At 41.7% G+C, this 27,781-nt stretch overlaps 2 protein-coding genes across 5 annotated transcripts in view; both read left to right on the forward strand.

The window, feature by feature from the left end:
• The first annotated feature begins 845 nt into the window (after positions 1 to 845).
• On the forward strand, positions 846 to 23,873 carry znf512 (zinc finger protein 512). 2 transcript variants are annotated; one of them, XM_078274657.1, is made up of 17 exons: positions 846 to 1,109; positions 1,827 to 1,964; positions 2,076 to 2,210; positions 2,347 to 2,402; positions 2,620 to 2,678; positions 3,178 to 3,752; positions 4,392 to 4,481; positions 5,399 to 5,503; positions 6,243 to 6,367; positions 9,161 to 9,247; positions 9,549 to 9,647; positions 9,739 to 9,906; positions 10,178 to 10,375; positions 10,604 to 10,705; positions 12,387 to 12,449; positions 12,948 to 13,046; positions 14,508 to 23,873. In XM_078274657.1, the coding sequence occupies exons 3-17, from the start codon at positions 2,111 to 2,113 to the stop codon at positions 15,216 to 15,218; spliced, it is 2,637 nt and encodes an 878-aa protein (XP_078130783.1). In that variant the 5' UTR covers positions 846 to 1,109; positions 1,827 to 1,964; positions 2,076 to 2,110; the 3' UTR covers positions 15,219 to 23,873. The 2 variants fall into 2 exon arrangements, with proteins under 2 accessions (XP_078130783.1, XP_078130784.1); XM_078274658.1 differs by lacking the exon at positions 1,827 to 1,964.
• Positions 18,759 to 27,781, forward strand: part of gtf3c2 (general transcription factor IIIC, polypeptide 2, beta) — a 38,197-nt gene continuing 29,174 nt past the window's right edge. The window contains exons 1-4 of one of the 3 annotated variants that reach the window (XM_078274654.1): positions 18,759 to 18,848; positions 25,240 to 25,378; positions 26,100 to 26,201; positions 27,130 to 27,733. In XM_078274654.1, the coding sequence (XP_078130780.1) occupies positions 26,177 to 26,201; positions 27,130 to 27,733 (629 nt within the window). In that variant the 5' untranslated portion in view covers positions 18,759 to 18,848; positions 25,240 to 25,378; positions 26,100 to 26,176. Of the gene's footprint in view, positions 18,849 to 25,057; positions 25,379 to 26,099; positions 26,202 to 27,129; positions 27,734 to 27,781 lie in introns of those variants that run through there. The other 2 variants (XM_078274655.1, XM_078274656.1) reach the window with 2 other exon arrangements.

The following is a 27,781-nucleotide window of genomic DNA, read 5'->3' on the forward strand; positions in this document are numbered from 1 at the left end:
AGTGGAATTAAAACTCCCAGCCTGTCATGTGATGCCCTCTGCCCCAAAAAGACTTTTCCCCATAGACTTACATGGCGAAAGAGATGTCTGTAAATCAGTGGATATTTTTTTTTTAGCGTTACAACCCCCGGGAAATGACTCATTTCACTATCAGAATTTGATCTATTTAGTCCAATAACATTTGAAAAGTCTAGATGAGCCGCACAATTAATCATTTAATTCAAGTTAGAGGAGCGTTAAATGGGAAGTAGCCGGGCCAATGTCTAGTGCGCCTGCTCTGGGCCCCACAATGCAGAAGCACTGGCGATCAGCCGAGTAATTTTTGGCTTCATGATGGCTTCATGCGCCACTGAGCAACTCCTATATGAACGGACCTCCGCCTTGAACGCTGTATAGTTGTTATTATACATTCATAGTCTCTGCACCGTCATTGCAGCCGGGGAATGACTGTAACAGCACTGTAGCTGCACTTTCTACCTATATAGCCTAGTATAGTTGTGACATCACAGCTGTACAGATGTCCTGACAGCTTGTTTAAAGACAGCAAACTGTGTGCATTTCTCTGCAAATTGAGCGTTTTGATTTGATACTTTCACAGTAGTTTATAGTAGCCTACCTGTCCTGCTTTACAATAAAAAAAACAACATGAACATTTCACTTTATGAGACCTTTAATATAAAACAATTAATGAACCTGTCAAGTGGCGCAAACAGTGCAGGGTTTCTTTCTCAGAGAAACAGGATTAATGGTATAGCCTCTATTCTCTGATCCAGTCTCCGAAGCAGAAGATGGCGGTAATGCACCTACCACGCTGGTTGCTAACAGCCATTAAACCCCACAAAGAATAAGAAGAAGAAGAAGCAGGAGGGCGTTCCGCTGAAGAGCATACAAACACAGTATGGTGAATTATGCAGGTGTACGTGCTTCACATTTAGATGCTGTCGAAGCTTAGGTTTTTGTCAAAAGAGTTTGTTTACATCCCGGACCCCGGCCTTCCTTGATGTTAGCCTTCCTGGGTGTCATCACTGCCGGGGGAAAGGCGACAGAGGAGGCCAGGCTCGCAGACATGGAGGCTGGCCGTCTTTGCAGAGGGAGCGAGCTGTAGGACGGTAGGCTCTCGTTGCATTTCTTCCCCCGTTAAGAAACAATGACAGGCGGACAGGACAGGTTAAGAAGTCTCGTCTGTAGAAAAACGGCTTTTTAGCTAGGTAGTTCTGTTTTAGCTGGACGTGTTTTCCTCCCCGTCGTCGTCAAAAGCAAATTGTTATTTAAAAAAAAATCCATACAGACAATGATGATCTTTGCTTCAGTCCCTGGCTGGTATGGCTGTTTTTATGGGTTTACTGGACCGATAGGGGGGGGAAAAAAACAGCATTCATTTTAACTATATTTTAACTGTTTTCTGTCGTTGTTTGATTGCCTCTTGTCAGTGGCCTTTAACATGATTAGGGTAACATCCACATACAATATATACGCCATTCAAATGTCAAGCATGATGGAAACACAACACTGTAAACATAACGGGAGCTGTACAGCCAACAGCAGCAGGGCACGGCTCATCAGGCGCACATCCAATTTAATTTAATAGTACTTTAAAGAGCCTTTTATGAAGAAAAAAATATATATATATATCTGCAGCAAGACTATTTAAACTCTAAAATAGTTTAAATAATCTTGCTGCAGATGTTTTTTCTTAATGATGCTGCAGATAAATCTTATTTTACAGTCTCTTGTATGGTAGTATACTTGGTTAAAGGTGCAGTAGGTAAGACTTATGAAACTAACTTTCTGTCATATTTGCTGAAACTGACCCTATGTTCCAGTAGAACTACATGAAGAACTACAAAAACCAGGCTCCTCTGGTACCACCTACAGCCTGTAGTGTGATTTGCAAAAATCCACAGCTCCCTGTTCAGATGCACCAATCAGGGCCAGGGGGGGTGTCAATCACTTGTGTTTACCCTGTATGTATCGCATACATAAATACACATAATTAGGAATCATGTAAAATAGGACCCAGAATGACCCCTTGATGTTTTTCATCACACATTTTGTGATGTTGTCTGTGTTATCAGTGGTGATTTCTACAGGGGGTGTTGGCACTCCTAGAATGGACCCTGCAAACACTGTGGGGGATATGTCACCTTTGTACGTGCCAAGGAAGAGAAAATCCATCCAGTCACAACCTAAAGGTGGAGTGCCATGTCCAGGTAAAGAAAAACAATGAATTCAAATCATTATGAGCATATGACACATGTCATTGTGGTCATTTTGGCAGTGAAAATCCGATAAATTTCTCCTACCGTTACCTTTTTTTTGTTTTTGTGATTTCACCTCTACCAACAGTTGTTCAGCGACTACCAGAAAGAACCTGTAACTTAAACTCCGTTGGATATCCCAAGGTGAGAATGAACTCGTACATACAGAACGTGCATCCTTGTGCATGCGATGATGTTGTATTTACCGTAAGCAAACTATCCAGAAGTTACGAGGGGAAAGACCGCCAATTAGAAGTGTCTGAATGTGTTTGTCCACTTCCGTCTGCCAACACTCAGAATCTGTTAACTTAATGCGCACAGTTGGACCTTTACTTCACCGTTCTGTACTTGAATGTTTCAGAATGAGCAGTCTGAAGCCCAACATGCTCTGAAGATGAAGAGAACTTATGGCAGAAAAAGGTAAGAGACTCATCGACCTGTTGCTTTGTAGATTGAATTTGATTTGCATGATAGATACTGACGTTACATATCACTAGTGAACTAAAACATGTAGCTCAGAAAATCGACAATTTCTGATAAATAATTGCCCTCAGGTTCAGATAACTTTAATTGTACCCGTAGGTAGATTTGCCTTCAAGTGCATGTTATTACACTTTTCAGAATGTCAAGTATATAATAAATAATAAGTCAGCAGCTGAGAAATCCTCAACTCCTGTAATAATCCTAGTAATAAACATGTCTCTCAGAAAACACTGCCTCTTCAATGAACATTTTTAGATCCGTTATTCAATAAATATGCATCAGCTTCGTCCCATGCAAAATGTTAGAGGCATTATTTAAAATGCAATAACAAACTCATTGTTGAATAATGTGTTAAAGTCTGTTCTATCTGTTGAATAACTTTTGAATTTTTTTTCCTGAAATAAGTGTGGAAATATTGCTTCTTTTTTTTTGTCAGGTACGAGGACCTCCAGAGTGTTTCCATAGGAGCAGTAGATTACCCAACCACCAGCTGCTCAGTGATGTCACCGGGTGGCCTGGCCAATGGGGCGGACCCAGGGTCCATGGCCCCGCCCACTGCTAGGCTGCCTCCAAGACTGGGGGCGAAGGACGTGTGGCCTCAAGGCCCCGAGACGGGCAGGGAGCAGCCCCAGCCTCAGGACCACAGCTGGAACTCCAGCAGGGACAGAGGCCCCGATGCCTGGGCCCCCGGTAGAGAGCGCCCGCAGGAGCAGGTCTGGAACTCTGGCCGAGACCGAGCGGGACACTCCAGTCAAGACCAGACGTGGATTCCAGGCAGGGACAGGGCCCATACCGGACCGGACCAGGCCTGGATGACGGGCCGGGACCGAGGTCCAGAGCAGGGCTGGGCAGCCGACAGAGACCGAGGCCAGGATCAGGCCTGGAACGCAGGCAGGGATCCGGGAAGAGACCGGGCCTCCTCAGGGCCAGAGCCGGCGTGGGGAACTGGCCGAGGCCAAGACCAAGGCTGGAGCAACACCAGCAGAGACAGAGAACATGTCTGGAGACCTGGTACGTACTCAAAACACATTACAAGTTAGCATCACACTCTTAAATATCCCATTTTCGTTTTTCTAGGGCTGTCCTCGACTAAATGACTAATCGATTAGTTGATTTAATCGACACATCTGTGTACTTTAAATGGTTGTCAAGACTAGAAAAGCGCAAGCACAAATGCAGTCCCATGTGTAAAACTGATTTTCTCCACTAACAATCAAGCAAAAGCATTACTTTAGTAGAGTTGTGCTCATAAGTATTTTGGAAGTAAATCATTCAGCATGAAAAAGCATGAAATTTTTGTTGTTGTTATGAATTTAACACTAAATTATGAAATTGAATACATTTAAAAACTAAAGTGTTTATAAAACAGGACTGACTGCTGACTGCAACAGCTCCTCTACTTTCTACATGTTAAAGATACTACAAAGTGACATGTTCTGAGACCGTTTGTATGAATACAAATAGTATATAATAATATTTAAACATTTTACTTCCCATACGTAATGTCTGAGTGTTTTGTTGTTGTTTTTGCATGCACGTATAAGAGTAGAAATGTGTTTGTACATGTAGAGTGAGTAGTCAATAGACTCTTGGATATGTTGGTCTTTTTTTGGGGGGGGAGATTGACTTCTGCAAGTGTTACTTTTCAAGACTTGAACATGAAGAAAGTCCAGAGAGTGGAGATGGAGCGAAGCCCACCTGTTAATAACTTCACACAGCCACCAGAGGGCAGAGACTCTTGTAAGTTACCATATAGTATAGATTAGATATTTATTAGATATTCAATGGGCTGAGAGTGAGACGCACAACACTTTTCTTGTATTCAGATTCTTTCCTGCGAAAATAAAGAGTTAAGTTGAAATAGATGAAACAACAAATGACTCCTTATTGTGTTTGGCAGCAGCATTGTAAGACACTTACATGTTTGTATGGATCCTTCTGTTGGACCCACTGGCAGCATTATAGTTTGGTCAGTAGGGGGCACCTTTTAATTTCATTTCAGTGATAGAGACATTATTTTGTCAACTGACATTATTTCATATTTAGTATTATTTAGGGTTGGGTACCGAACTCTGTACATTTTTTGGTACCAACCGAATTACGTCGATACTACCGAGGACCGATTCACGTTAAAGTAACACGCCGAATTATTGGGACTTTGTCTTATTCACCGTATCCCCCAGAGTTAGATAAGTCCATACATACCCTTCTCGTCTCCGTGCGTCGTAACTCTGTCTGACGCACCCGCCGTTAGCCTAGCTTAGCACAGATCCTGGAGGTAACCGGCTCCATCTAGCCTACTGCTCCCAATAAGTGACAAAATAACGCCAACATGTTCCTATTTACATGTTGTGATTTGTATAGTCACAGCGTGTACAAATAACAAGGTCACATGAGACACAGCCATCTTCTAACCGTATATAAACTGGGAACTATATTCTCAGAAGGCGAAGCACTGCTACTTGGGCGGAGTGATTTGCTCGCAGCACCTGAGAAGCCCCGTGGTGAGGAGCAGAGAGTTCGCCTGGAGTTCACTCAGAGTTGGAGTAATAATCACTCCGCCCAAGTAGCAGTGCTTCACCTTCTGAGAATAGTTCCCAGTATGTATGTGTTCTGGATCAAAATAAAATCGTAGTCATCTGATGTAATTATTTCAGGTTCAGATGCAGCCAGTGTTGGTGAGGCTTCGACGGCCCCACCCAGCGAAGAGCAGAAACCCCCCGTCCCCTCCACCAAGAAGGAGCCTCCTACCTACCCTCCAGGTGAGACTGTTCACCTTCTTCTATCTATCCCCACTAGGGCTGAACCATTTGGGGAAAAAAATCAAATTGCAATTGTTTTTCCTTTCATAGATTATATATATATAATAAATAAATATATATATATATATATATAATATATATATATATATATATATATATATATATATATATATTCAATATTCACTGTGTAACAGCTAAAACATGTCATGGAGCATTATAGCATGAGACCCCATCAAAACTGCTCTCTCTCTCTCTCTCTCTCTCCTCTCTATATATATATATATATATATATATATATATCTATATGTATATATATCTATATATATATATATATATATATGTATATATATATATATGTCATTCCCCCCTCTCTCTCCCCATTCATGTCTAAGCTGTCCTGTCACAAATAAAGGCCTACAATGCCAAAAAAAGAAAATATGAGTTTTTGTCTCCAAGTGACTGAAATTGCTTTCCCCAGGTGAGAAAAGAGATTCAATGAAATAGAAATTATACTATAGTATAGTTGGGTGTTTTATGGAATTTCTAAAAAATTAAGAAAATAAATATATCAATTCAACATAAACGTATAATTAAACTTAGCATGACTTTTCAGACTTTGACATTTTTCAGTCATATAAAAACTCCGACTTCATGTCAGAATACAAAAGGACTTGAGATGAGCTGCTCCTCCTTCTGAAACACCCCCGTGTAAAATAATTATTTGTCTGACATCCACCAGGAAGTCAAGAGGAGCGTTGGCAGCTCCAGATTGTGGCCAAAGGCAGAGTCACCTGTCCAAAATGTAAAAGTGTGAGCAGGAAGACTGTGGAGGGGCTGAAGAAGCACATGGAGAACTGCAGACTGGTGAGCGCTCAGTGTTTGAACTCTAAAGTAAAAGCCATTTTAAAGCATACAGACTTCTACATCTGACCAAGTCCTAACGCATACAGTACAGATGTAACATATACTGAGTACCTGAGGTGGAAGAAGGACTTGGATCATTTACAAATACATAAAAGTCTAAAAACATACTCCATTACAAGTATAGTCCAGACTTCAAAATGTTACTAAAGTAAAGTTACACAAGTATTATCAGCAAAATGTACTTAAAAGTATGAAAAGAAAGTGATGCAGAATGGCTCCTTTCACGGTGTTATATACTTATAAAATAGAATACAATATTATTGCAAGAGAATTTTAATGCTGTACTTAGTCAATGTGTAGCCAATTTTAGATTTATATTTATATTGTTTACTACAAGGTATATAAGCATATCCTACGTGTTGTTACAGTGGGGAGAACAAGTATTTGACACACTGTAGATTTTGCATGTTTTCCCACTTACGAAGCATGTAGAGGTCTGTAATTTTTATCATAGGTACACTTCAACTGTGAGAGACGGAATCTAAAACAAAAATCCAGAAAATCACATTGTATGATTTTTAAATAATTAATTTGCATTTTATTGCATGACATAAGTATTTGATCACCTACCAACCAGTAAGAATTCCGGCTCTCACAGACCTGTTAGTTTTTCTTTAAGAAGCCCTCCTGTTCTCCACTCATTACCTGTATTAACTGCACCTGTTTGAACTCGTTATCTGTATAAAAGACACCTGTCCACACACTCAATCAAACAGACCAACCTCTCCACAATGGCCATGACCAGAGAGCTGTGTAAGCACATCAGGGATAAAATTGTAGACCTGCACAAGGCTGGGATGGGCTACAGGACAATAGGCAAGCAGCTTGGTGAGAAGGCAACAACTGTTGGCGCAGTTATTAGAAAATGGAAGAAGTTCAAGATGATGGTCAATTTCCCTCGGTCTGGGGCTCCATGCAAGATCTCACCTCGTGGAGCAGCAATGATCATGTGGAAGGTGAGGGATCAGCCCAGAACTACACGGCAGGACCTGGTCAATGACCTGAAGAGAGCTGGGACCACAGTCTCAATGAAAACCATTAGTAATACACTATGCCGTCATGGATTAAAATCCTGTCTGAAGTTTGCCAATGACCATCTTGATGATCCAGAGGAGGAATGGGAGAAGGTCATGAGGTCTGATGAGACAAAAATAGAGCTTTTTGGTCTAAACTCCACTCGCCGTGTTCGGAGGAAGAAGAAGGATGAGTACAACCCCAAGAACACCATCCCAACCGTGAAGCATGGCGGTGGAAACATCATTCTTTGGGGATGCTTTTCTGCAAAGGGGACAGGACGACTGCACCGTATTGAGGGGAGGATGGATGGGGCCATGTATCGCGAAATCTTGGCCAACAACCTCCTTCCGTCAGTAAGAGCATTGAAGATGGGTCGTGGCTGAGTCTTCCAGCATGACAACGACCCGAAACACACAGCCAAGGGCAACTAAGGAGTGGCTCCGTAAGAAGCATCTCAAGGTCCTGGAGTGGCCTAGCCAGTCTCCAGACCTGAACCCAATAGAAAATCTTTGGAGGTAGCTGAAAGTCCGTATTGCCCAGCGACAGCCCCGAAACCTGAAGGATCTGGAGAAGGTCTGTATGGAGGAGTGGGCCAAAATCCCTGCTGCAGTGTGTGCAAACCTGGTCAAGAACTGCAGGAAATGTATGATCTCTGTAATTGCAAACAAAGGTTTCTGTACCAAATATTAAGTTCTGCTTTTCTGATGTATCAAATACTTATGTCATGCAATAAAATGCAAATGAATTACTTAAAAATCATACAATGTGATTTTCTGGATTTTTGTTTTAGATTCTGTCACTCACAGTTGAAGAATACCTATGACTAATTGGCAGTGTATCAAATACTTGTTCTCCCCACTGTATGTAAAAAAATAACTAAGTGTCAAATGAATGTAGTAGAGTAGAAGTCCAATGTTTCCCTCTGAAAATGTAGTGGAGTGGAAGTATAGACAAGCATAAAATGGAAATACTTAATAAGTTAAGTACAAGTATTTATTTACCTTTCATTTAACCAGGAAAAGACTCACAAGAGTGTCCTGGCCAAGACAGGCAGCATTACAACCGCACATAGGTACAAACACAAAATACACAAAAACAAAAATCCCTCAAAGTCAACCCCAATCCTAAACATCTACAGCCAGATGTGGCTGCCTCCAAGTCAATCAACATCCTCTTAAAAGCGACCAATGAGAGCAGCTCATTGAGTTTCGTGGATTTCTGTAACTTATTCCATGTAGAGGGAGCAGCAAACTTAAACGCCTTTCTCCCCAGCTCAGTTCTAACCTTTGGAAAGGATCCTGGGAACGAAGACAGTCCCGAAGTCACTATTTACACTGATATAGGTCAGAAGGTAGGATGGAAGTAGACCTAAAATAGCCTTGTATATGAATGTGTTTAAGTCTCCGTGTTGATAGAGAAGGCCATCCAACACGTTCATACAGTAGTACCTCAAAACTGTAAGTACAGTACTTGAGTAAATGTACTTTCCACCGCTGCTGAATATCTGCTGTTATCTAGAAAAGAAATACAACTCTGAAAGGCAAGTGACTAAAACACAGATTGATTCATAACCATTGGGTTACCATCATATGTCATGGGGTATTAAGTTCCTGTTAGGATTCCACTCTTGCGAGTCCCAATATACTGGCATTTATCTACTGTACTGGTTTATTATTATTGGGCACATATGAGGTAACTGTAATCTGTTGTGTGCAGCAACCATTCACCTGTCAACACTGTGGGAAACAGCTAAAGTCTTCAACAGGGATGAAGTACCACATCATGGCTGACCACAGCCATCTGGTAAGACTAATCAGACTTACATTTTGGCACTTTTTACACTTTCCACATTCATTTATTTCCTCAGACCCAGTTTTCAGCCCTTTTAGCTGTGCCTGATTATCTTTCAGCTGTGTAATTGTCTTGATAAACGAAGCTTTCATTCAAGTAGAGGTCTTTCTTAGCATCTTACATAATGCTTGTCTCATTCATACATATGGTAGACACTGTTGAATGTGGACACTGACAATTAAAACACATACTTTGTTGAGTTTGAGGGTTAGCTCGGGGGTTTTGACAGATTTTAGCTGCCTCTTTTTTTCAGCCCTCAGCAGAAGATGCCAAGGACCTGGATGACCGTGCCATCAAAGACAAACTGCGCAAAATCCTGAAGAGACTGGGCAAATTAAAATGCTCTAAAGAGGTAAACTGACAAATCATTCATCTAAGATAGGAGACCCGTTAAAATAAATGATAATTCCGTGGTAAAATGTGTTCTTTCTTTTTCTCTTCAGGGCTGTAATGCTGCCTTCACCAGCATTATGGGCTACGTGTACCACATGAAGAAGTGTGGGAAAGAGGAATCTGAGCTGGAGAAGATGCTGCTCAATTGCTCTCACTGCGGGAAAACCTACAAGTCCAAGGCCGGTCTGGAGTACCACCTGAAATCCGAGCATGCTCCTGTGAGTCTTGTTTAAATTCATGTACCAATTCATATAACTCCGAAGAAACCGTTTAGGGCTCTTTCACGCTGCCTGAGTGACGTGACGCAGCAGCAGCACCACATCAGACACGTTTCTGGTGTGCAAAGACATAGAAAATGCCACGCAGCCGCCACGCAACAGAAACGCCACGCTCACGCCACGCAGGCAGTGTAAAGCCAGCCTTAGTTAGGACATTTGATACACAAATGAAGTCAAAAAATCTTCAAATCTTTCCCCTCGTGTTACCCAGACGCCACAGAAGAGCGAGGAAGACGAGGCACTGAAGGCCCACAGGGAGGCCAACCCGGAGAGGACGGCCAGCGGCAGGGTGCAGCGAGCATCGGCCCAGGTGGCAAACTTCCACTTGGCTGAGATCGCCAACAACGAGCTGCCCAAAGACTGGCCCAAGAGGAAGTTTCAGTCGGACCTGGTGCCAGATGACAAAAAGGCAAGAGAAGATTGCCTTAAATGTATATACCACGTTGCAGGATATATGAGGGTATCGTTGTTTATTCTATAATGTTTCCACAAACTAGTAACAATGTGATTTGATTAAGGCCAAAACAGACATATTTCAGAGTTCCCTCTCTTGCCAGTATATACTGAAGTTATAAGTGTCCCTACATTGGCTTTCTCACTTTCATTGACCTCCATTTGTTCATGCTGGCCTCTCCAGTTAAAATACGCCCGGCCAGGCCTGCCTGCCTTCAGCCAAGAGGTGCTGCGGAAGTGGAAGAATGAGGTGAAGCTGCAGAGGAAAGTCCATTGTCCCAACCAGGTAGGAAACAACAGTACAGTCAGGGCCCTATCTTGCACCCGGCGCAGCGCAGAGCAACGCAGCACAGAGCCCGACGTAAGTGTAAATTTCCTGTCCAGCGCCCACGTCGTTTAAATAGCGAATGGACCTGCGCCCATCTTTGCGCCACTGGTCTTACAGGGGAGGTGTGTTCAGGTGCATTCTTGGCGTATTGCTGTCTTGAGGCAGCGGAAAGCGATCGCGCCATTGACCAACAAAAACCTGGTCTAAAGTCAATAACGCAGCATTTCATTGTTATTTTAACGCACATTAATAAAATGTGCCTAGACTCGTGCACAGCGCACACACACTATGCTTGTTACACACACACAGGGACGCGCAGCAGCACACAAACATGCAAAAGATTAAAAATACAAATATTGCAATGTGAAATAGTATTGCAATGTGTCTGCTTGCGCGATTTTTACTAGCCTGCTAAGGTATAATTATAGTTATGGTACTACTTGACTAAATGGAATTGATACATTTGCACATTTATAGAAGAAGATGAAGACATACTTTATTAATCTCCAAAGGGAAAGTTTTTCACAGCCTGAAAATACACACATGCAAACAGGACTTATACACATGTATTAAATGGAAACGAGGAACGAGGGGGCTTGCCCATGGCAGTGCCCAGGAGGTAAGCTAGCATCTCTCCAGCTACCAGCCCACACTCTGTACTTTGTCCGTCCGGGGACTTGAACCAACAACCCTCAGGTTCCTAAGCCAAGTCCCTACAGAATGAGCTTCTGCTGCCCAAACAGATTTATTTTGTTTCGGTTTGTGTGCTCTATGTATCCATATGTGTTGATTAGTCAACTGATCGGTTGTTTTGGTCTTAGTCAACTTAGATTACTTTAGTCAATTAGTCATTTTTTAAACTTATTTATGCTAAATGACTTATTTCCAAAAAACCTATGAGCACATTTCTGGTAAACACAAGATTTAAAGTGGTGCTTTTGCATGATTCTTTGTGGAGAAACTCAGTTTTACAGATGTGTCGATTTAAATCAACTAATGGCGTTTTTCCATTACATGGTACCTGCTCGACTCTTCTCGCCTTTTTTGGTTTTCCATTATGATAAAAAGTCCCCGGTACCTGCCGACAGGTCCTTTTTTTAGTATCACCTCTGACGAGGTTCCAAGCGAGCTGAGGCGATACCAAAAGGTGACGTGAAAACCTGCAGACTACTGATTGGTCGGAGAGAATCGTCACTAATCACAGCGTCGTCATTGCTATAGCGACGGACCTGTCCTGAATAAACCCGCCATTTTTAAATAGTTTAGCCAGCGGTGTTGCGGTGAAACTTGTCTTCTGGCTGTGGCAACAGCCACATGCCGAGAATCAAAAACGACACACATTTGACGTTCTGTGTGTGTGCCGCGTTAGGTCGCGGCAGTTTCCTGCGGCGTCGCTATGACGACCAGCCACGCTTGCCTCACGTATGAGGCGGTACATGACACACCGCGGCTGAGCAGGTACCATGTAGTGGAAAAACGCCATCATTGATTAATTTGGTCCTTCGTATTTGGTATTGGTAGTATATCCATGTCATATTTATATTAACCTTTCTTTTGTCAAAATGCATTTTTAAATCACAGATTAAGTCCATTTCTGAAAGAAATGCAGAACTCACAACTTTATTTGTGTCTTCCATAGGGTTGTGGCTCCACCTACACCAGTGTGTCCGGACTGAAAGCACATCTGGGACTCTGCACGAGGGTATGTCAGCTTTTTTCTTAATCTCTGAAACAAAATGTGCAGTCCATTGAATGTAACAACAATTGTGTTTATGGGGACAAGCAGCAGAGTGAAAGAAAAAAATGCATAGTAAAGTAAGGATTGATACATTCTGAAATGTGTTTGAATTTAATCTGACTTTACTAATTTGCGTTTCTCACGTGCTGCTCTTTGTGGCCTTTTTTCGAATAAAGTATGAAGTATTATTTTTGTGAAAATGTTTTAACTAGGTATACACACTCACAAGATTGAATACAGAGTTTTAGAGACATTGTTGATTTGTCAAATGAATCCATCTTTAGTCTCGTCCACCACAACCACCGATTGTTCCAAAATGATCAGTAAAACTACATTCTCTACTTTCACGATCACTACAGTTGCAGTAAAATAGTTTAATACAATAAGTATATCATTTAGTACAGAGTATTCCGGCTTCGTAATAATTTCATGGCTCTTTTATGTCTTTTGATCTCATTTCAGGGCGACTTTGAGGCCGGTAAATACCGATGTCTGATCTGCAACAAAGAGTTCAACTCTGAAAGTGGAGTGAAATACCACATCAACTCTGTCCATTCACAGGTAACGACATAGTTACAACAAGCATCTTTAACGTTGTTTCTTCAATAGGGTTGGGTACCGTAATCCGGTGCTAATACGGCCAAAACGACCGGAATCTACCAGACCGAATAGAAACGAGGATTTCTGTGCCTTATTTTGGTGCCACTTAAATGCCTGCGCTGCTCTCTGGTGCTCCGAAACGGACATTAGAGGCAACAGAAACATTGCGGCACGTGACGCTAGATAACACTTCAGTGACTGGACAGCAGGTAACGTTAGCCTACCGTTAGCTAGCAGCTGGATTAAACACTGTTAAAATGCTGACAGCTAAACGGTGTAAAATGTGACTGTACTTCACTGTAGAGGATTCCAACAGCGGGACGTAACAGTCTGCAGCTGCCGTTGTCGGAAAAATGACAGACGGTGCGTTCACTTGAAACCGGTAAGCTTCGTGGTGCATTTAAAGTTATTGTAAAATACCCTTCTCTCATCTGTTTTTTGGTGAAATACGTTATTGTTATTACATTTTTAATTAATCCTTTAATTTTGACCATATGGCATTAGCAATAAACAAGCCGTTCTTTAATGTCGCCGACTGTTGTTTTGTGCTTCTTCTTTCTTTTCTTTTTAAAATCTTTTTTAAAAGTATCGGTTCTGGCACCGTTTAAGCACCCGCACCATTTCAAAAGTAGCGTTTTAGCACCGGTATAGGGTTGCACGATATTGACAAAATGTGATACTGCGAAATCGATTATGAATATTGCGATCAATATTAATTTCAATATTTTTAAACATATGTACAATTACAAAAGTTACGGGAAAACGCATCAAAATAGATTCACAACAAGTAAAAAGTTTTCTAACAACTCAAGGTTTATTTCAACTGACTGTCATATTTAAGTGGTCCAACATGAATAAATAAATAAGGACCATGTCTACAGAACAGGACATGTTTTACTGGTTGGACAGTATAAAATATATAAATAAAGAGAACAGGACACAACTTTTCTTTCGCTTCTCTGATTCGTTGTCTCTATTTCGTCACTTACACTGTCACTCTGTTGCTATATGGACACACGTGGTACGCTACCTAGTTTGTCACGTAGTGGACCCGTGCGCTGACGTGTACTAACGTGGAAGTGGCACGGTAACTGGCCAATGAAACGTGATCATTACAGCGTTTCAAGCGAGCTCTAAATCAAACACAACTAAGCCACACAGCCAACTGACACAAAATAAGCAAAATATTGCATAATTATCGCGACACTTTCGATATAATATTGCGCAACGTGATATCGCGATAACGATATTGAGTCGATATATCATGCACCCCTACACCGGTATCGGGGGAAAAACCCAAACGATACCCAACCCTATTCTTCAATTAGAAAGAATAGCTTTTCTGTCGGCTTGTAGATGGCATTCAGTGAGAAGAGTTGCCCTCCTGACTTGCTTTGACCCCGCCTTGTATATTTTCAACAGGACTGGTTTGTGACAAACAAAAAGGCCTCCAAGAAATTTGAGAAGTTCCTCAAAAGCCAGCCCAAAGAGTTTGTCCATGATGTGGACAAGCAGCTTGTCGATCACTACCAGCATCACCACCATCATCATCATCTCCATCACCTCCAGCATCCTCATCATCATCATCAGCAGCAGCAGCAGCATCACCACCATCACCACCACCACCACCATCAGCAGCAGCAGCATCACCAGCTCCAGCACCAGCCCATGCAGCACCCTCTGCAGCCACTGCATCACCTCCAGCACCAGGCTCAGCTCCTCCACCCAGAGCACCAGAACCTACATCCACCGGTGGACACCCAGCTCCAGCAGCCCATGCTGCACTACACCCCTTTGGAGCCTCCGCCTGGACCCATGTGGGTGGATATGGACCGGGGGGGTGGAGCCGTGCCGGACCCAGAGCAGGCCCCGGTGGAGATGGACAAACCCGGAGAGGACAGCGGCAGGATGGTGGAGGGGAAAAGGAGGGAGAAGGGGGAGAGGGGGAAGGCTGACGGGAAGCGGAAGGATTGCTTTGCTTTCGGCGGTGGGGGCACCGGCGTTAGCAGCAGCAGCAGCAGCAGCAATACGGGCAGCTCATCCAGCGAATCAGAGGTGGAGCAGCAAGACAGGCAGAGACAGATCGACCAGTGGAATCTGAAAACGGCCAGACATCATGGAGCCCCACCCTGAGGCTGGAAAGGAACCAAGGAACACTTAAAAAAAAAAATATACACCTAAATCCACACTTACACTCGTCATAGTCAGAGCCGAGTTTAACAGAGGCAGAAAAAGATACGGTCGAGCTTCTGTCCCTACTTTATTAGCTGTGACAATGTGACGTAGAAGAAAACGGGTGAGGGGGCAGCTGCCGACTACACGAGCTACAATCTGTAACTTTTAAAGTTTGAGAAGATGACGATGGAAACCTTCAGAAGAACCTCACAGAGTCCGCATGGATATGAGACACCCTTCTGGTTTAGAGGCTGTTTCTCTGTCTTGGAATGGTTGTCATTGTATAGCCTTGAGAGATGTAGTATACCGTTTATCTGTGTGTTGATTTTTTTTCACCAACTTTTAAATGTGTCTTATTCTTTCAAAAACAGTTTGATAAACCCCTTTTCCTGTTTTTCATAATTACCTTAAAGGGAAATAGTTACTTTAACCTTAAGAGAGGCTGCTACAGTATAGTATTTTATTAGACCAGTCTAGTCGCTCTCTTTCTCGCTGAAAAGATTTTGTGCCTCTTAAGTATGATCTGTGTCACTTCATACTACTAATCAACTGATTGGCCTCTTCTGGGCTAAACAAAAAGGATTCTCCTTACCCTGTCCCTTCCCATACCATATTTTCATCAGTGAGATTTTGACTACATTTAATTTTTTCCGACAGTGAATGCAACTTGGCTCGTGACCGGCGTCACGTTGCCATTCATGAGCTGAGTCTGCTGGCAGCTTGAGGTGACATCTGTGTAGTGGTCCAGTGCAGTTAAGAGTTTAAACAAAGCAAATCACATATGAAAGAGCAATGAAGCAAATCCATGGCAAACCATTTTTAGTTTTTTAAAGTTTATATTACATATTAAATATTTAAGTAATAGTTCAACATTTTGGAAAACACACTAACTGGCTAAATCGTTGAGAAGTTCAGTTAAAGGTGCAGTAAGCGATGCTGCGCAAAGGTTGTTGATATTTGAACTCAACTGCCAAACAACTACAAACCCCCCACACATAACTCTGGTTATAGCACAGTTGCCTCAGTACCCGTGTTTCCATCAACGTATTTTTACGTGCATTTTGAAGTATCGCGTTAGAAAATGTTGATGGAAACCGCAAAATTCAAAGAAACGTCCTCAAAATAGCAACAAAGTATTTTACGCTCACTTGAGGTGGTTTTTGCCTTTTTCGATAAAGCGTTAAAGGACAAATCCGGCGCAAAATGAACCCAAGGTTTAATAACACATTTGTACCGACTCGACCGTTCTCTGGGCTATGTTTTCATGCTAATTGAATGTGACCAGTTTTAGCGCAAACCGCTAACTAGCTTATAGCGCTAGTCGTCGGGACACGGGTAAAGTAAAAAGAAATCGCTATTTCTATACCACTAACGAGGCTCGAAATAGCACCACACTTCAACGGTAGCGTAATGAGGGTCCCTACATGTAAACCGAAGCACTGAGAACTTTGTAAGTGTACAGACAGTTTATTAAAAATATAGTTTATAAAGAAAGTACCGTTCACGTATACAGGCAGGCGCCATCTTGGGAAAACGGTCACGACCAGTCGAACAACGACCACCGTGCAATGTGAGCTGAAATGTCACTTAAAAAACAGATATAATTCATTTCCATGTAATTACATTTCACAAACGTAATTCCTATTGACCCAATGGGAAACCACGGACCATGGGAGATTTCAAGTGACAGTTCAGCTCACATTGCACGGCGTTCATCGTTCGATTAGTCTTATTACTGTTTTCCCAAGATGGCGCACAATGGGAGATGGAAACAGCTTTGCCGAATAAGTTGAGACGTAGCGAACATGTAACTCACATGACTATAGTCCCGGTATCCATCAGATGGGGGAACGATCAGGAAATGAGTCCCATCCAATGCGTCAACCTCGTCGGGTAAATTGACGATTTGGTTCAACAGCTTGAATCGTATGGCCCTGCACACCACGTATACACAGCGGTGAACGGTTGTCTCACTGACACCGAATGTCTCTAGCCTGGCTCCGCTCTCCTACGTACTTCCGCTCAATTTTCATTTTCCTTCAGTACACCGTCAGAGTTTGCGGTATATTCGCGGGTTTTCTCCGGCCAAATCTTTACCGGTCCAATCGGCGAACAGAGGGAGTGGCTGAGAACGATGACGTTGAGGTCGTGCGCTAGTTTGAGTTGTAGTTCCGTAATGGCGGCGGAAAAAGATGCGAGCGAAGCCATTCGGTCCGTTGTGGCAACACTGCCGAATATCCAGGAGTTAAATCCCGAGCAAGAACAATCTTTGCTGAGTTTTGTTGGTGGCCATGATGTTGTGGCCCCCCTCCCCACGGGGTTCGGGAAAAGTTAGATTTTCCAGCTCGCTTCATCAGCGGTGAAGGAGTTAGTTAAGGCGAACGCTAGCGATGCTAAGCCGATAGTTATAGCGTATGACATACGTCACGACCAAACGTTAGCGATTGGTTATGGCAGATCCAATAGTCTTAAACTGCAACAGAGTACCCGCCTTCAAGGAAGTTAACACTTGTCAATGGAGAGTGGCCAGACTCTCTGGACCAATGAAATGGACCAGAGTCTGGTAGGACCAGGCTGAAATGTCTCTGCCACAACCCTGTATTCTGCACAGGTGGCCAACTTGTACAATGCTACCTCTCTCCATTTAGCCAAAGAACTTGGCTTCTAAACTCGTTGATTTAGCAAGCCGGTTTGTAATCTACAACCATGCGTAACGTCAACTTGTGACGAAACTACGCTTTACACAATCTACTTTATTTGTTTTAAACCAGTTGATGGAAATGCTTCTAATTTGCATTTTCTTTTTCTTTTGTTTTTTTGCGACATTTTAAAAGTTTGCTTAAAATTCGCTTGACAATTAGATGGAAACATGGCTACTGTGATGACAAGAATCCAGGAAAAATTGCCAAGAAATAGTTACAGTATGTAGCTCCCCCTAAAACCATAAATTGTTGTCGTTACATTCCTATTCGTGAAGCATTACACAAAGAACCTGTTAAGCAGTAGGTGTATTTTTTGTAACTTTTCAAAGAGCCAGGCTCTCGAACAGTTCCACCCCTGCTTCCAGTCTTTATGCTAAGCTAAGCTAATCACCACCTTGCACCATCCCTGTACTTAACACACAGACACCAAAGTGGGATCAATCCTATCTGAATCTTGGACAGATAGCTTATCAGTTTATTTCCCAAAATGTTGGACTAGCTAGTCAGCTCACGTTGGCCTACCTCACGATATTGTACTCTCAATAGCTTTCCAAGAAACCGAAAAACATGTTTTAAAAAGAAATTAACATACTTGATGTGATAACTTGCAGTACAAAATTGACTCCAGCAGTGTGTGAAGCCAATCTGTAGGTTTTTTTTGTGATGTGTTTGTCCTGTAGCCTCTTAAAAGATGTCAAGATGTAAGAATCTCTGAATTGCAGTAATCCATAATTTTTTAACTCAACATCCACTTACTAGCTTTTTTCTGAAAAATATAACGGCATTTTTGAATCTTCCTCTGCAGATGGAGCTCAGATGTCATGGTGAAGTCTCCATCTGCTGAGGAATCCCAAAAGATACGTTTGAAAGCTCAGGGGAAAAGCCAGTAAGCAGACGTTTTTTAAGTTAAAATGTAGTTTTTGTTTTATCAAACTGCATTTTTTCACGTGAACATTAACTTCTACGCTTGTTAAATGGGGTTTTTGAAAACATTCCATGCAGGAGTTTCAGCAGCAGGGAAGGAAAAGAAATGTAAAGCACATGAATAGAATTGGATCTTATTGGCTGATTACAAAACAACAACCAGTAAATGTGGCCGTCGTGTTATTGTTGAGGAAGTTAATGGACTGCAGGTGAATTGGACAGGTGGTCAGACACAAGCGACACTTAACTCTGATGAAGGAGAGCTAACATACCAAGCGTTTAACATGGAGGGTGGCTGTTTTTCTTTTCTGTTCACCGGACCTGTTTTCGTCTGTCTCCGAATATTTAACCGATTAGCATGTAGCCTAATATGTATGTACTCTGCATTTTGTATCTACTACAGTGACGTATAGTTGTCAGTCATTTGTTTGTGGCGTTTTAACACTATTTCAAATATATATTTTGTATAACTTTTTAGCATTTATGAATGTATTTGATTATTGGTTACCCCTCTGTTGTGCACTTCTGTTGAGTTTTCTTCAAAATGATAATTAGTTTATCATTTGCGTTGATTTGTTTACCTTCAATGAGGAGTTCCCTTTAATCTGTTTATCTGTCCTTAAAGGTCCCATGGCATGAACGTTACACTTTATGAGATTTTTTAACATTAATGTTCCCCCAGCCTGCCTATGGTCCCCCAGTGGCTAGAAATGGTGATAGGTGTAAACCGAGCCCTGGGTATCCTGCTCTGCCTTTGAGAAAATGAAAGCTCAGATGGGCCGATCTGGAATCTCCTCCTTATGACATCATAAGGAGGAAGGTTACCTCCCCTTTCTCTGCTTTGTCCGCCCAGAACATTTGGCCCACCCATGAGAAAGAGAGAGACATCATGGCTTGAAAACAAGTGAAGCATGGCAGTTGGTCAAGGCCACGCCCCCACCCTCCACCTTGCCCCCCCTCTCTCCTCCTCAATAGCATTTAAAGCTACAGACACAGAAATGGCACATACTAAAGAAAGCTCATTGTGGGACTGGCTCTAGTGGCTGTAATTCTGCACCAAGGCTGAATTACAGGAAAGAGACTTCAGATACAGTATTAGGGGACCACTAAGGTCTATATAAAAGAGACTTCAGATACAGTATTAGGGGACCACTAAGGTCTATATAAAAGAGACTTCAGATACAGTATTAGGGGACCACTAAGGTCTATATAAAAGAGACTTCAGATACAGTATTAGGGGACCACTAAGGCCTATATAAAAGAGACTTCAGATACAGTATTAGGGGACCACTAAGATCTATATAAAAGAGACTTCAGATACAGTATTAGGGGACCACTAAGGCCTATATAAAAGAGACTTCAGATACAGTATTAGGGGACCACTAAGGCCTATATAAAAGATACTTCAGATACAGTATTAGGGGACCACTAAGGCCTATATAAAAGAGACTTCAGATACAGTATTAGGGGACCACTAAGGCCTATATAAAAGCATCCAAAAAGCAGCATGTCATAGGACCTTTAACGAACTATGTCAAACTATTCTGTCAAAAGTATTGACTGTATCTGATTCTGTTTAAAGTGCTTTACCCTTCATTGCCCTCCATCAGATGCCTTTTTGGAAGAGTTTAAAATGGAAAACCTCCTATGACATGGGAAGTTTTTCAAAAAGCATGGTTTTTATATGATTCAAAGTGGATAACAGGCGGTCGTGGAGAACATGCAACGATCTCTTTATGAACACTTTATTCCCGTCGTTTCACTAAATGCTTTGTGATGAGAATGTTGTTGTTTTTTTTTTTATTAGGTGTTCAAGCACCAACATGGTTAAAACTCTATCATATTTGTTCTGGCTTTTATTACGCTTATTTTCCTTCAGACAAAAGTGGTTGTGCAGCCCTAAATCGTTGATGGTTTTAAGGGAGCTCATTTAACTGCGTTATAACCACCTGTTTTAAGTTGTGTATTTTTTGTTTTATTTGTACTTTTAAAGCTATAGTGCGTAGTTTCTGTCGCCCCCATGAGGAATTGTAAGTAATGACAACAAAACTGTTGGCGCGTCCACATGATACAAGCCTTCCGTGATCGCGCACAGCCCCCCCCCCCCCTCCTCCACGCAGCTGCTAGTAGCCAAGGAGGACACGGAGGATTAAAAAAAACCATGATGGACTCTTCAGAAGAGGTCGTTATCTTCACTCGAGTTTCTGAGCGTGAAAGTCACCGGACGACACAATCTTCTGAACACAGCCAACAGATTCTCACTCCCAGTCAGTTGCCTTTGGCGTTGTTATTGACGCTAAAAGTCTCCTTTAGCGTCATATCTAAACGCACTTGGTCGGGACTATTGGCATCACTTCAGACACAGTTAGGTTAAGGAAAAGGTCGTGGGTGGGCTTACATTGCCATGACACGCGGGACAAGAAAGCGACAGTTGGGTTTAGGAAACGTGACACACGGGACACGATCCCCGGTCTCCTGGGTGAAAGTCCTGTGTTGTTTTGACCCATCCACCACCCCAACCAAACTCCATATGCGGATTTTCAGGCTTTCATACTACTCGTGTCACTCTTAATGCTACGTCATCTTCTAACGCCGTGTAGCTGCTGCTCTCCCTGGTGCGTTCTACACACACGCTGAAGGGTGCTTTTTGCGGCGTTTCTGACGCTGACAGCCACTGCCCAGTCAGTGTGATAGCTACAGTAGATGGCGGTCGGGTGGCACACTTCCAGTTTGGAGAAGCAGGCAGGAGTACCAACATGGTAGCTAAGCAACGTACTGCTGTGGACAGGGGCAACCGCTAAACGGATTTTTGTCACCTAAAAAAAAAAAATGAGTTTAAGTGTACACTAGAACATTTTCACAGCTTTTACCTTGCTGTCTGAAAGCCCTTTCTTTTTTTAAAGATTTTTTGGGGGGCTTTTTCCCTTTTATATGTAGTGACAGTTAAAAGACGGGAAGGGGTTGGAGAGAGATAGGGGATGACACGCAGCAAAGGGCAGCTGAAAAGGACTCAGCCTACGTGGGGCGCACGCTCTCACTGGGTGAGCTAGAGTTAGCCCCTCCCCTCAGACAGCCCTTTCTGACGGGGAACTGAAGCCGTTATCTGCTTCTTCATATCTTCAAAACCACCAAGACTCCTTTAACAAAAACAGTCATTTCACCTCGCGGAACACGGGAGTTGCTGGTCTACCGCTGCCTCGATCGGTTAGTTAGTGTTATTGCGTGACTTTGGTGTTTTTAAAGGGTTAGTTCGGATTCACCTGCTCGGATTGTCTGCTTCTCCAAACTGGGGGCGTGCCGACAGCCATCTATTGTAGATAATACACTGACTATTGAGAAGTACGTCATTCAACCCCACTTCACCTTTTATTTATTTTTTCAGGCAAAGTCATTAAGAACAGGTTATTTACAATGGTGCCCTGAAAAAATGGAACTATCCCTTTTAACATTTCATTTACACAACTACAACAACTACAAGTTACTGTTGTTTCTATCTTTAGTGCTAAAAAGTTGTTGCATGGTTTACTAATACGGTGGTGGTGCTTTTTATTTATTTTAAAGATTATTTTTTGGGGCTTTTCCGCCTTTAATTTGACAGGACGGCTAGATGAGAAAGGGGAGAGAGAGGGGGAAGACATGCGGGAAATCGTCACAGGTCAGATTCAAGCCCTGGACCTCTGCATCGAGGCATAAACCTCCCAAGTATATGTGTGCCTGCTCTACCCGCTGAGCCAACTCGGCCACATGGTGGTGGTGCTTTTGTCTTTTTTTCCAGCCACCGTCTATATTGCTGCTCATGCGAAATATCCAGTACTTCTGGATATGAATCCTCACCCAGGTCAGCGGTTTCCAACCTTTTATGGCTTGTGATCCCTTGAAAGGAAGCAATATCTACTTGCAACTCCATCGCCAGTGTTTGCATACGTCCGGGTGATAACCAAGTTAACCAGAGGCCTAAAAAAGGTACTATTACTAGAGGAGTGTCTCTAAAACATCATCAGATTTTTGTGTAGCAACTTGTTTCGTTTGTTTTCCCATTGATTGTTGTCTCACAGCAACGCTTTCAGTTCAAAAATGTAAAAAGCTTTTAGGAACTGGCTTGAAGCTGCCTTGCTGTTGAAATACTTCCCATGTCCACTTATTCTCGTGACCAAATCTTTATCGCCGTGCATGCACTTTGAGCTGTTTGTTTGGCCCAAAGGAAAGCATTACTCAGCATTAAGAGACTTTACAAGTAATTTGCTTTATCATTGGAAAAACAATCCAATATTTGTGTGAAACCAGTAATTTAATAAGTGAAACCTCATACGTCATGTTTTCACCGTCATTTGCACCCTGTGTCTTCCTGCTGTTACTTTATTTGCAGTAGCATCTCTTCATCTTAATGCTGCAGCACAGTCCAGTCATCTAGATTTATTTGAAATAGAAGGCTTGTACTGTTATCATTTTTTTTTTTTGTATTTTAGTGCCAACAGAGGCATCACCTACTTTAGGCAATAGAACCAAAACAGCGACATTACGTAATTGAATGTTAACAGTGGTGACCAGTTTTCACAACAGAGAGGACTAGTGAGAGGCATTAAAAACAGTTCCAAATACCGGGGGCTGAGTTGTGAAAGTATTAACCATGCAGTAAAAAACAAACTGAATTAATGAAGAATGAAATTGATGTTCTGATGTCTTGTGCCCCCGCCATCACCATCACCACCCATAGATAAAATATACAGTATACATAATCTAGGCCAGATTTGAATAAAGGTTCAGTCTTGTATCATTTGTAAACACACAAAGAAAGCACTTAATTTTTTCCATTTTGTGGGACATAATTTATATTCAAGTGAAACTCAATCTCAGCCCAACCCTACGTTGCAAATCTGTACATTTAATATGTCATTATTTGTTTGTTTTTTTTAGAAGCTATGTGCTGCTATTTCATAGTACCAGCAGTGTTATAACCACAGATAATTAAAAGTTTAATTCATGGTCATTGTGGGCTCTGTGTCTTCAGTAACAATGGTGTGGGGACTGTTAATTGTCAGGTAAGACACAACATTGTCACTAATGTTTTAGACACACAAATAGGGTTAAAATAGGATTTGAAAAGAATAAAAGAAAATATAGAATGTATAAGTATGTTTAAATAGACAAAAACAGAAAACTTTGAAATGACAGAGCAGTGACAGATATTAAAGTCAAGTGTATGGAATGTAAAAACTGATCTTAAAAAATAAATAAAATAAGGAATATTTTTTACATTCATTGTTATGAGAACTATTTTACACTTGACGTGATGTTTTACATTATGTTTAATAACTGTTTGTTTGGCAGTAGTGAAATACACATTTACTTTAGATTCCGTACTCAAGTTAAAAAAAAAAAAATCAAAGCCACAATTTAATATACTCAATTTCAACAACATTTCAATTTACAAAGTAAAATTTTTCATGCATTTAAAAAAATAATTACATATTAGACATAGGGCTTATATTAGTAAATATAAGTACAGAAGTGTTTTTGGCTAAATGTACTAAAATATCAAAAGGATCAAAAGCACTTAAGGACCAAAAGTAAAAGTACACATTATGCAGACTGAGTCTTTTCGGAGTGTTTAGATTATTATTACTGATGCAGTAACTTGGTGTCTTTGTTAAATACTAATGTTTTTTTTAATTTATTTCTACTCAGGATTTAGGCCTACTTGTGGTAGTCTGCAGTTCTTGTTTGAGATTTCCCTGTTTGTTTGATTAACATTTTCTTAAAGATGATTTTAATAATTAAAAGATGTACTTTTAAATAGAAAAAATGAACTAGTGCCACATAAAACTATGGACAGTTGTTGCATTTATGCACGAGTTATGGTAATCAAATGATATAATATGGGACATTTTTCTGCATTGAGTAGGCCTACTTTTACTTTTAATACATTTTCCTGATTCATACTTTTACTTAATAGTTTCAATGCTGGACTTTTACTCGTCACGGAGTATTGTATGGCGTTATGTATATGTGAGAACTATATTTTGCAAGCACGTTACATTACTTTCTGAACAGAAATTAACACACCGCAAGAAATCATCTGAACTCTCCCTCCACCACAGGTTAAATGTACTCCAAGACCTCCGGTTGATGGGATTGAACTCCCGACCGCTACAGTTGTACATCGGTGTAATTCCTTGTTCTGCTGCTAGGGGGCGGTGTAGGTCACCATGCTGGTACAGTAACATGGCGGTCTGACGTAAGCATAATGCGAGTTTTAGCAACCGGAGTCGGTGGAAACAACGCGGGTGATGTTTATATTTTGCCGTTCAAGAAAGAATAACGGCTGGTTTCATATGTCCGCTATGTCTCTACAGCTCCGGTGATCTTCCACGGTGTCGTACCCGGTAGCGGAGTTTGGGATTCGATCCCGAGTGGCCAGATTCTAGCTTCCCGGATTCGGTACGAGGCTTTTCAGCCTTCGCCACCGAGGAAGAAGCCTCAAATCCATGCAGGGTGAGTTTTTAATGATACTAGTAGTGTTATGTGTAACGGCTGTCGGTTACCGGCCGATTTTAAAGGGGTTTAATTTACTTAACGGCAGTGTAAGAAGCGCTAACGTTACACTCTACAGCCACTTTAGCCAGTTAGCATTAGCTGTGTGGTTTTAGCTCAATAGCGTGCCTAGAAGACGATGTGAGTCACCGGGAAAACAACCGAGTAACAGAAGTGTACTACTTAAATAACTTGGTAATTGGTATGTATGATATTTGAAAAATTCGCCGAATTGATGAGTGGTCAAAAACTATTAGAACCGTTAAGTCTCTTTCTATCTATCACCTATGTACACTTGGCAGTACGGAAGAAAGCATACACTTATCACAATACTGAATGAGGTATGGTTTTAGTAGTCTGCGACTGGCTCTTTCACTCCACGTTTCTACATTATATATTTTAAACTATCTACTTAGGAAGGTGTCAGGCTGTGTAACGTACAATAAAGACGTATCTGGTTATGTCTGTCTTTACAAGTTGTTGAGTTGTCGCTGACAACTTTGGGTCAGTCAGTCCAGACCAAAAGAAGCAAACGCTGAGGTGTTATGATTGAATATTACTCTGTGTACAGTCACTATATAACTGTTTGAAAGTATTCTTCAGTTCTTTGTCTGTACTATATTCTCAGATATTGTGGTGTGGTTAATAAAAAATGTTAATGTCTGTCTTAATTTCGGTTTAGTGAGAGTGAGAAGACACTTGCTCCATACGTGAGGAGGCATCTGACAAGACCACCACAGCACAAGAAACCCAGGGCCTATGGATCCCATTGACTCTGGACAAGGTGATAGAGGCTGTAACTTACAAATGCATTAGGTTACTAACTATTATAAAGGTGTCATGTAGGAAATAAATAATTAGTGAGCACAAATGACATGTTTTACTCTTGAATTGTAACAAGATTCTGTTTTAATAGAAACTGAAGTTGCAGGTTGTTGCACTACTCTGGTCATTTATGAACAGTGTTGTGCAAGTTACTGAACATTAGTAATTAGTTACAGGTACTTTTCTCAAAATCTATGAATTACTTTAGCACTTTTTTTCACTACTATGATCAAAAGTAGTGCAACGGTAAAACCCAATAGATATGTTTTGATAGGCCTTGACACAGGCCTTCAAATCAAGCAACAAAGGTCAGATTTTAATACTCTTTTGTCCATATTTCAGGATAGCAAGCTCAAATTGCCTGAACTGTAGGCCTGACAATCCAATGCTGAAACCGCTTGGATTTAATGCAGTTTTGTGTTTATTTTGTACATGGATATACATGAATAAAACTTTGGATTGTGCCCATTATGCAACGTCTTTGACATCCCATTGGAATGTACACAATACTTTTTAACATTATGTACTGTTATTTTGTGCGCACAAATGGTTTAATTTGAGAGCAAAAATAATCCACTCATTTGCACAAAATTACTAATTCAATGTTGCATGAATTACTCGTTTGTGCTCACTTTCTTCAATTTCCCAATGACACCTTCCATATTATATATTATTATTTTTCAGATCATGTTTTCTTTTTGTTAGGATGAGGCCTGTAAGAGCAACATTTGGTGAGATAGTTGCGAACATAGATTTGTGCACATGGTCCTCTTGGTGAAAATACATTCTTTTAATTGTCTTTTCAATACATCTGTATTTTAGTTTATGGATTTCTGTTTATACTTTGTACTGTACACCTGTGAAGTGAAACATCACTCTCTTTGCAGGGCCAGAGAAGTCGTCGGAGCAGTGTTGCAATTTATCACCCAGCTCTAAAGGACGGCAACGAAAGATTAATCCAAAATATTCAGACTATGAAATCGATGGCGTGTTTGGGGGCACAGATGGGCAAAAACTACGTAGAAAGAGCCCAGTAGCAGCAAGAGAAGCAGCTTCTAAAAAGACTCCGGCAAAGAGGGGAAAAGCTAAGAATGCCACACAACCGACAGAAGATGGGGAAAAAGTAGCAGCTGACGACATACCTCAAGAGTCTGATGGCAAAACCTCACAGGAAACTCCTAAAAAGGCCGTGAGAGCCAGGAAGACCCCGACAAAAAAACCTCGAGCCAGGAAGACCCCGACAAGAAAGACTCAAGCTAAAAGAACTCCTGCCAAAAAAACTCCCACCACCGATGGGGGCCTCGCAACTGGGGAGGGTGGACTTGTAGATACCGTGCAGCAGGAAAATGGGACACCAAAGCCAAAGAGAAAGTATGTGAGGAAGCTGCCTGCACCGGAACCAGTTCCAGAACCACCATGTCAGGAGGCTCAAGGGGAACCCGAGGAGGAGACCACACCGAGTGGGCGCCACAGGAGAGGTGCTGCTAAAGTGTAAGTGACATGTAGCCTGTCATTACATTCAACAAAAGATGGCGGTAC

The sequence above is a fragment of the Sander vitreus genome, chromosome 18, assembly GCF_031162955.1.
Source record: "Sander vitreus isolate 19-12246 chromosome 18, sanVit1, whole genome shotgun sequence".
Lineage (NCBI taxonomy): Eukaryota > Metazoa > Chordata > Actinopteri > Perciformes > Percidae > Sander > Sander vitreus.

What these genes read in the sequence shown, in the direction of transcription:
- znf512 (XM_078274657.1), top strand. Translation starts at nt 2,111, where the DNA reads ATGGACCCTGCAAACACTGTGGGGGATATGTCACCTTTGTACGTGCCA. An exon ending in AGAACATGTCTGGAGACCTG is followed by an intron (nt 3,753 to 4,391) that starts GTACGTACTCAA and finishes TTACTTTTCAAG; the next exon opens with ACTTGAACATGAAGAAAGTC. An exon ending in TGAAATCCGAGCATGCTCCT is followed by an intron (nt 9,907 to 10,177) that starts GTGAGTCTTGTT and finishes CGTGTTACCCAG; the next exon opens with ACGCCACAGAAGAGCGAGGA.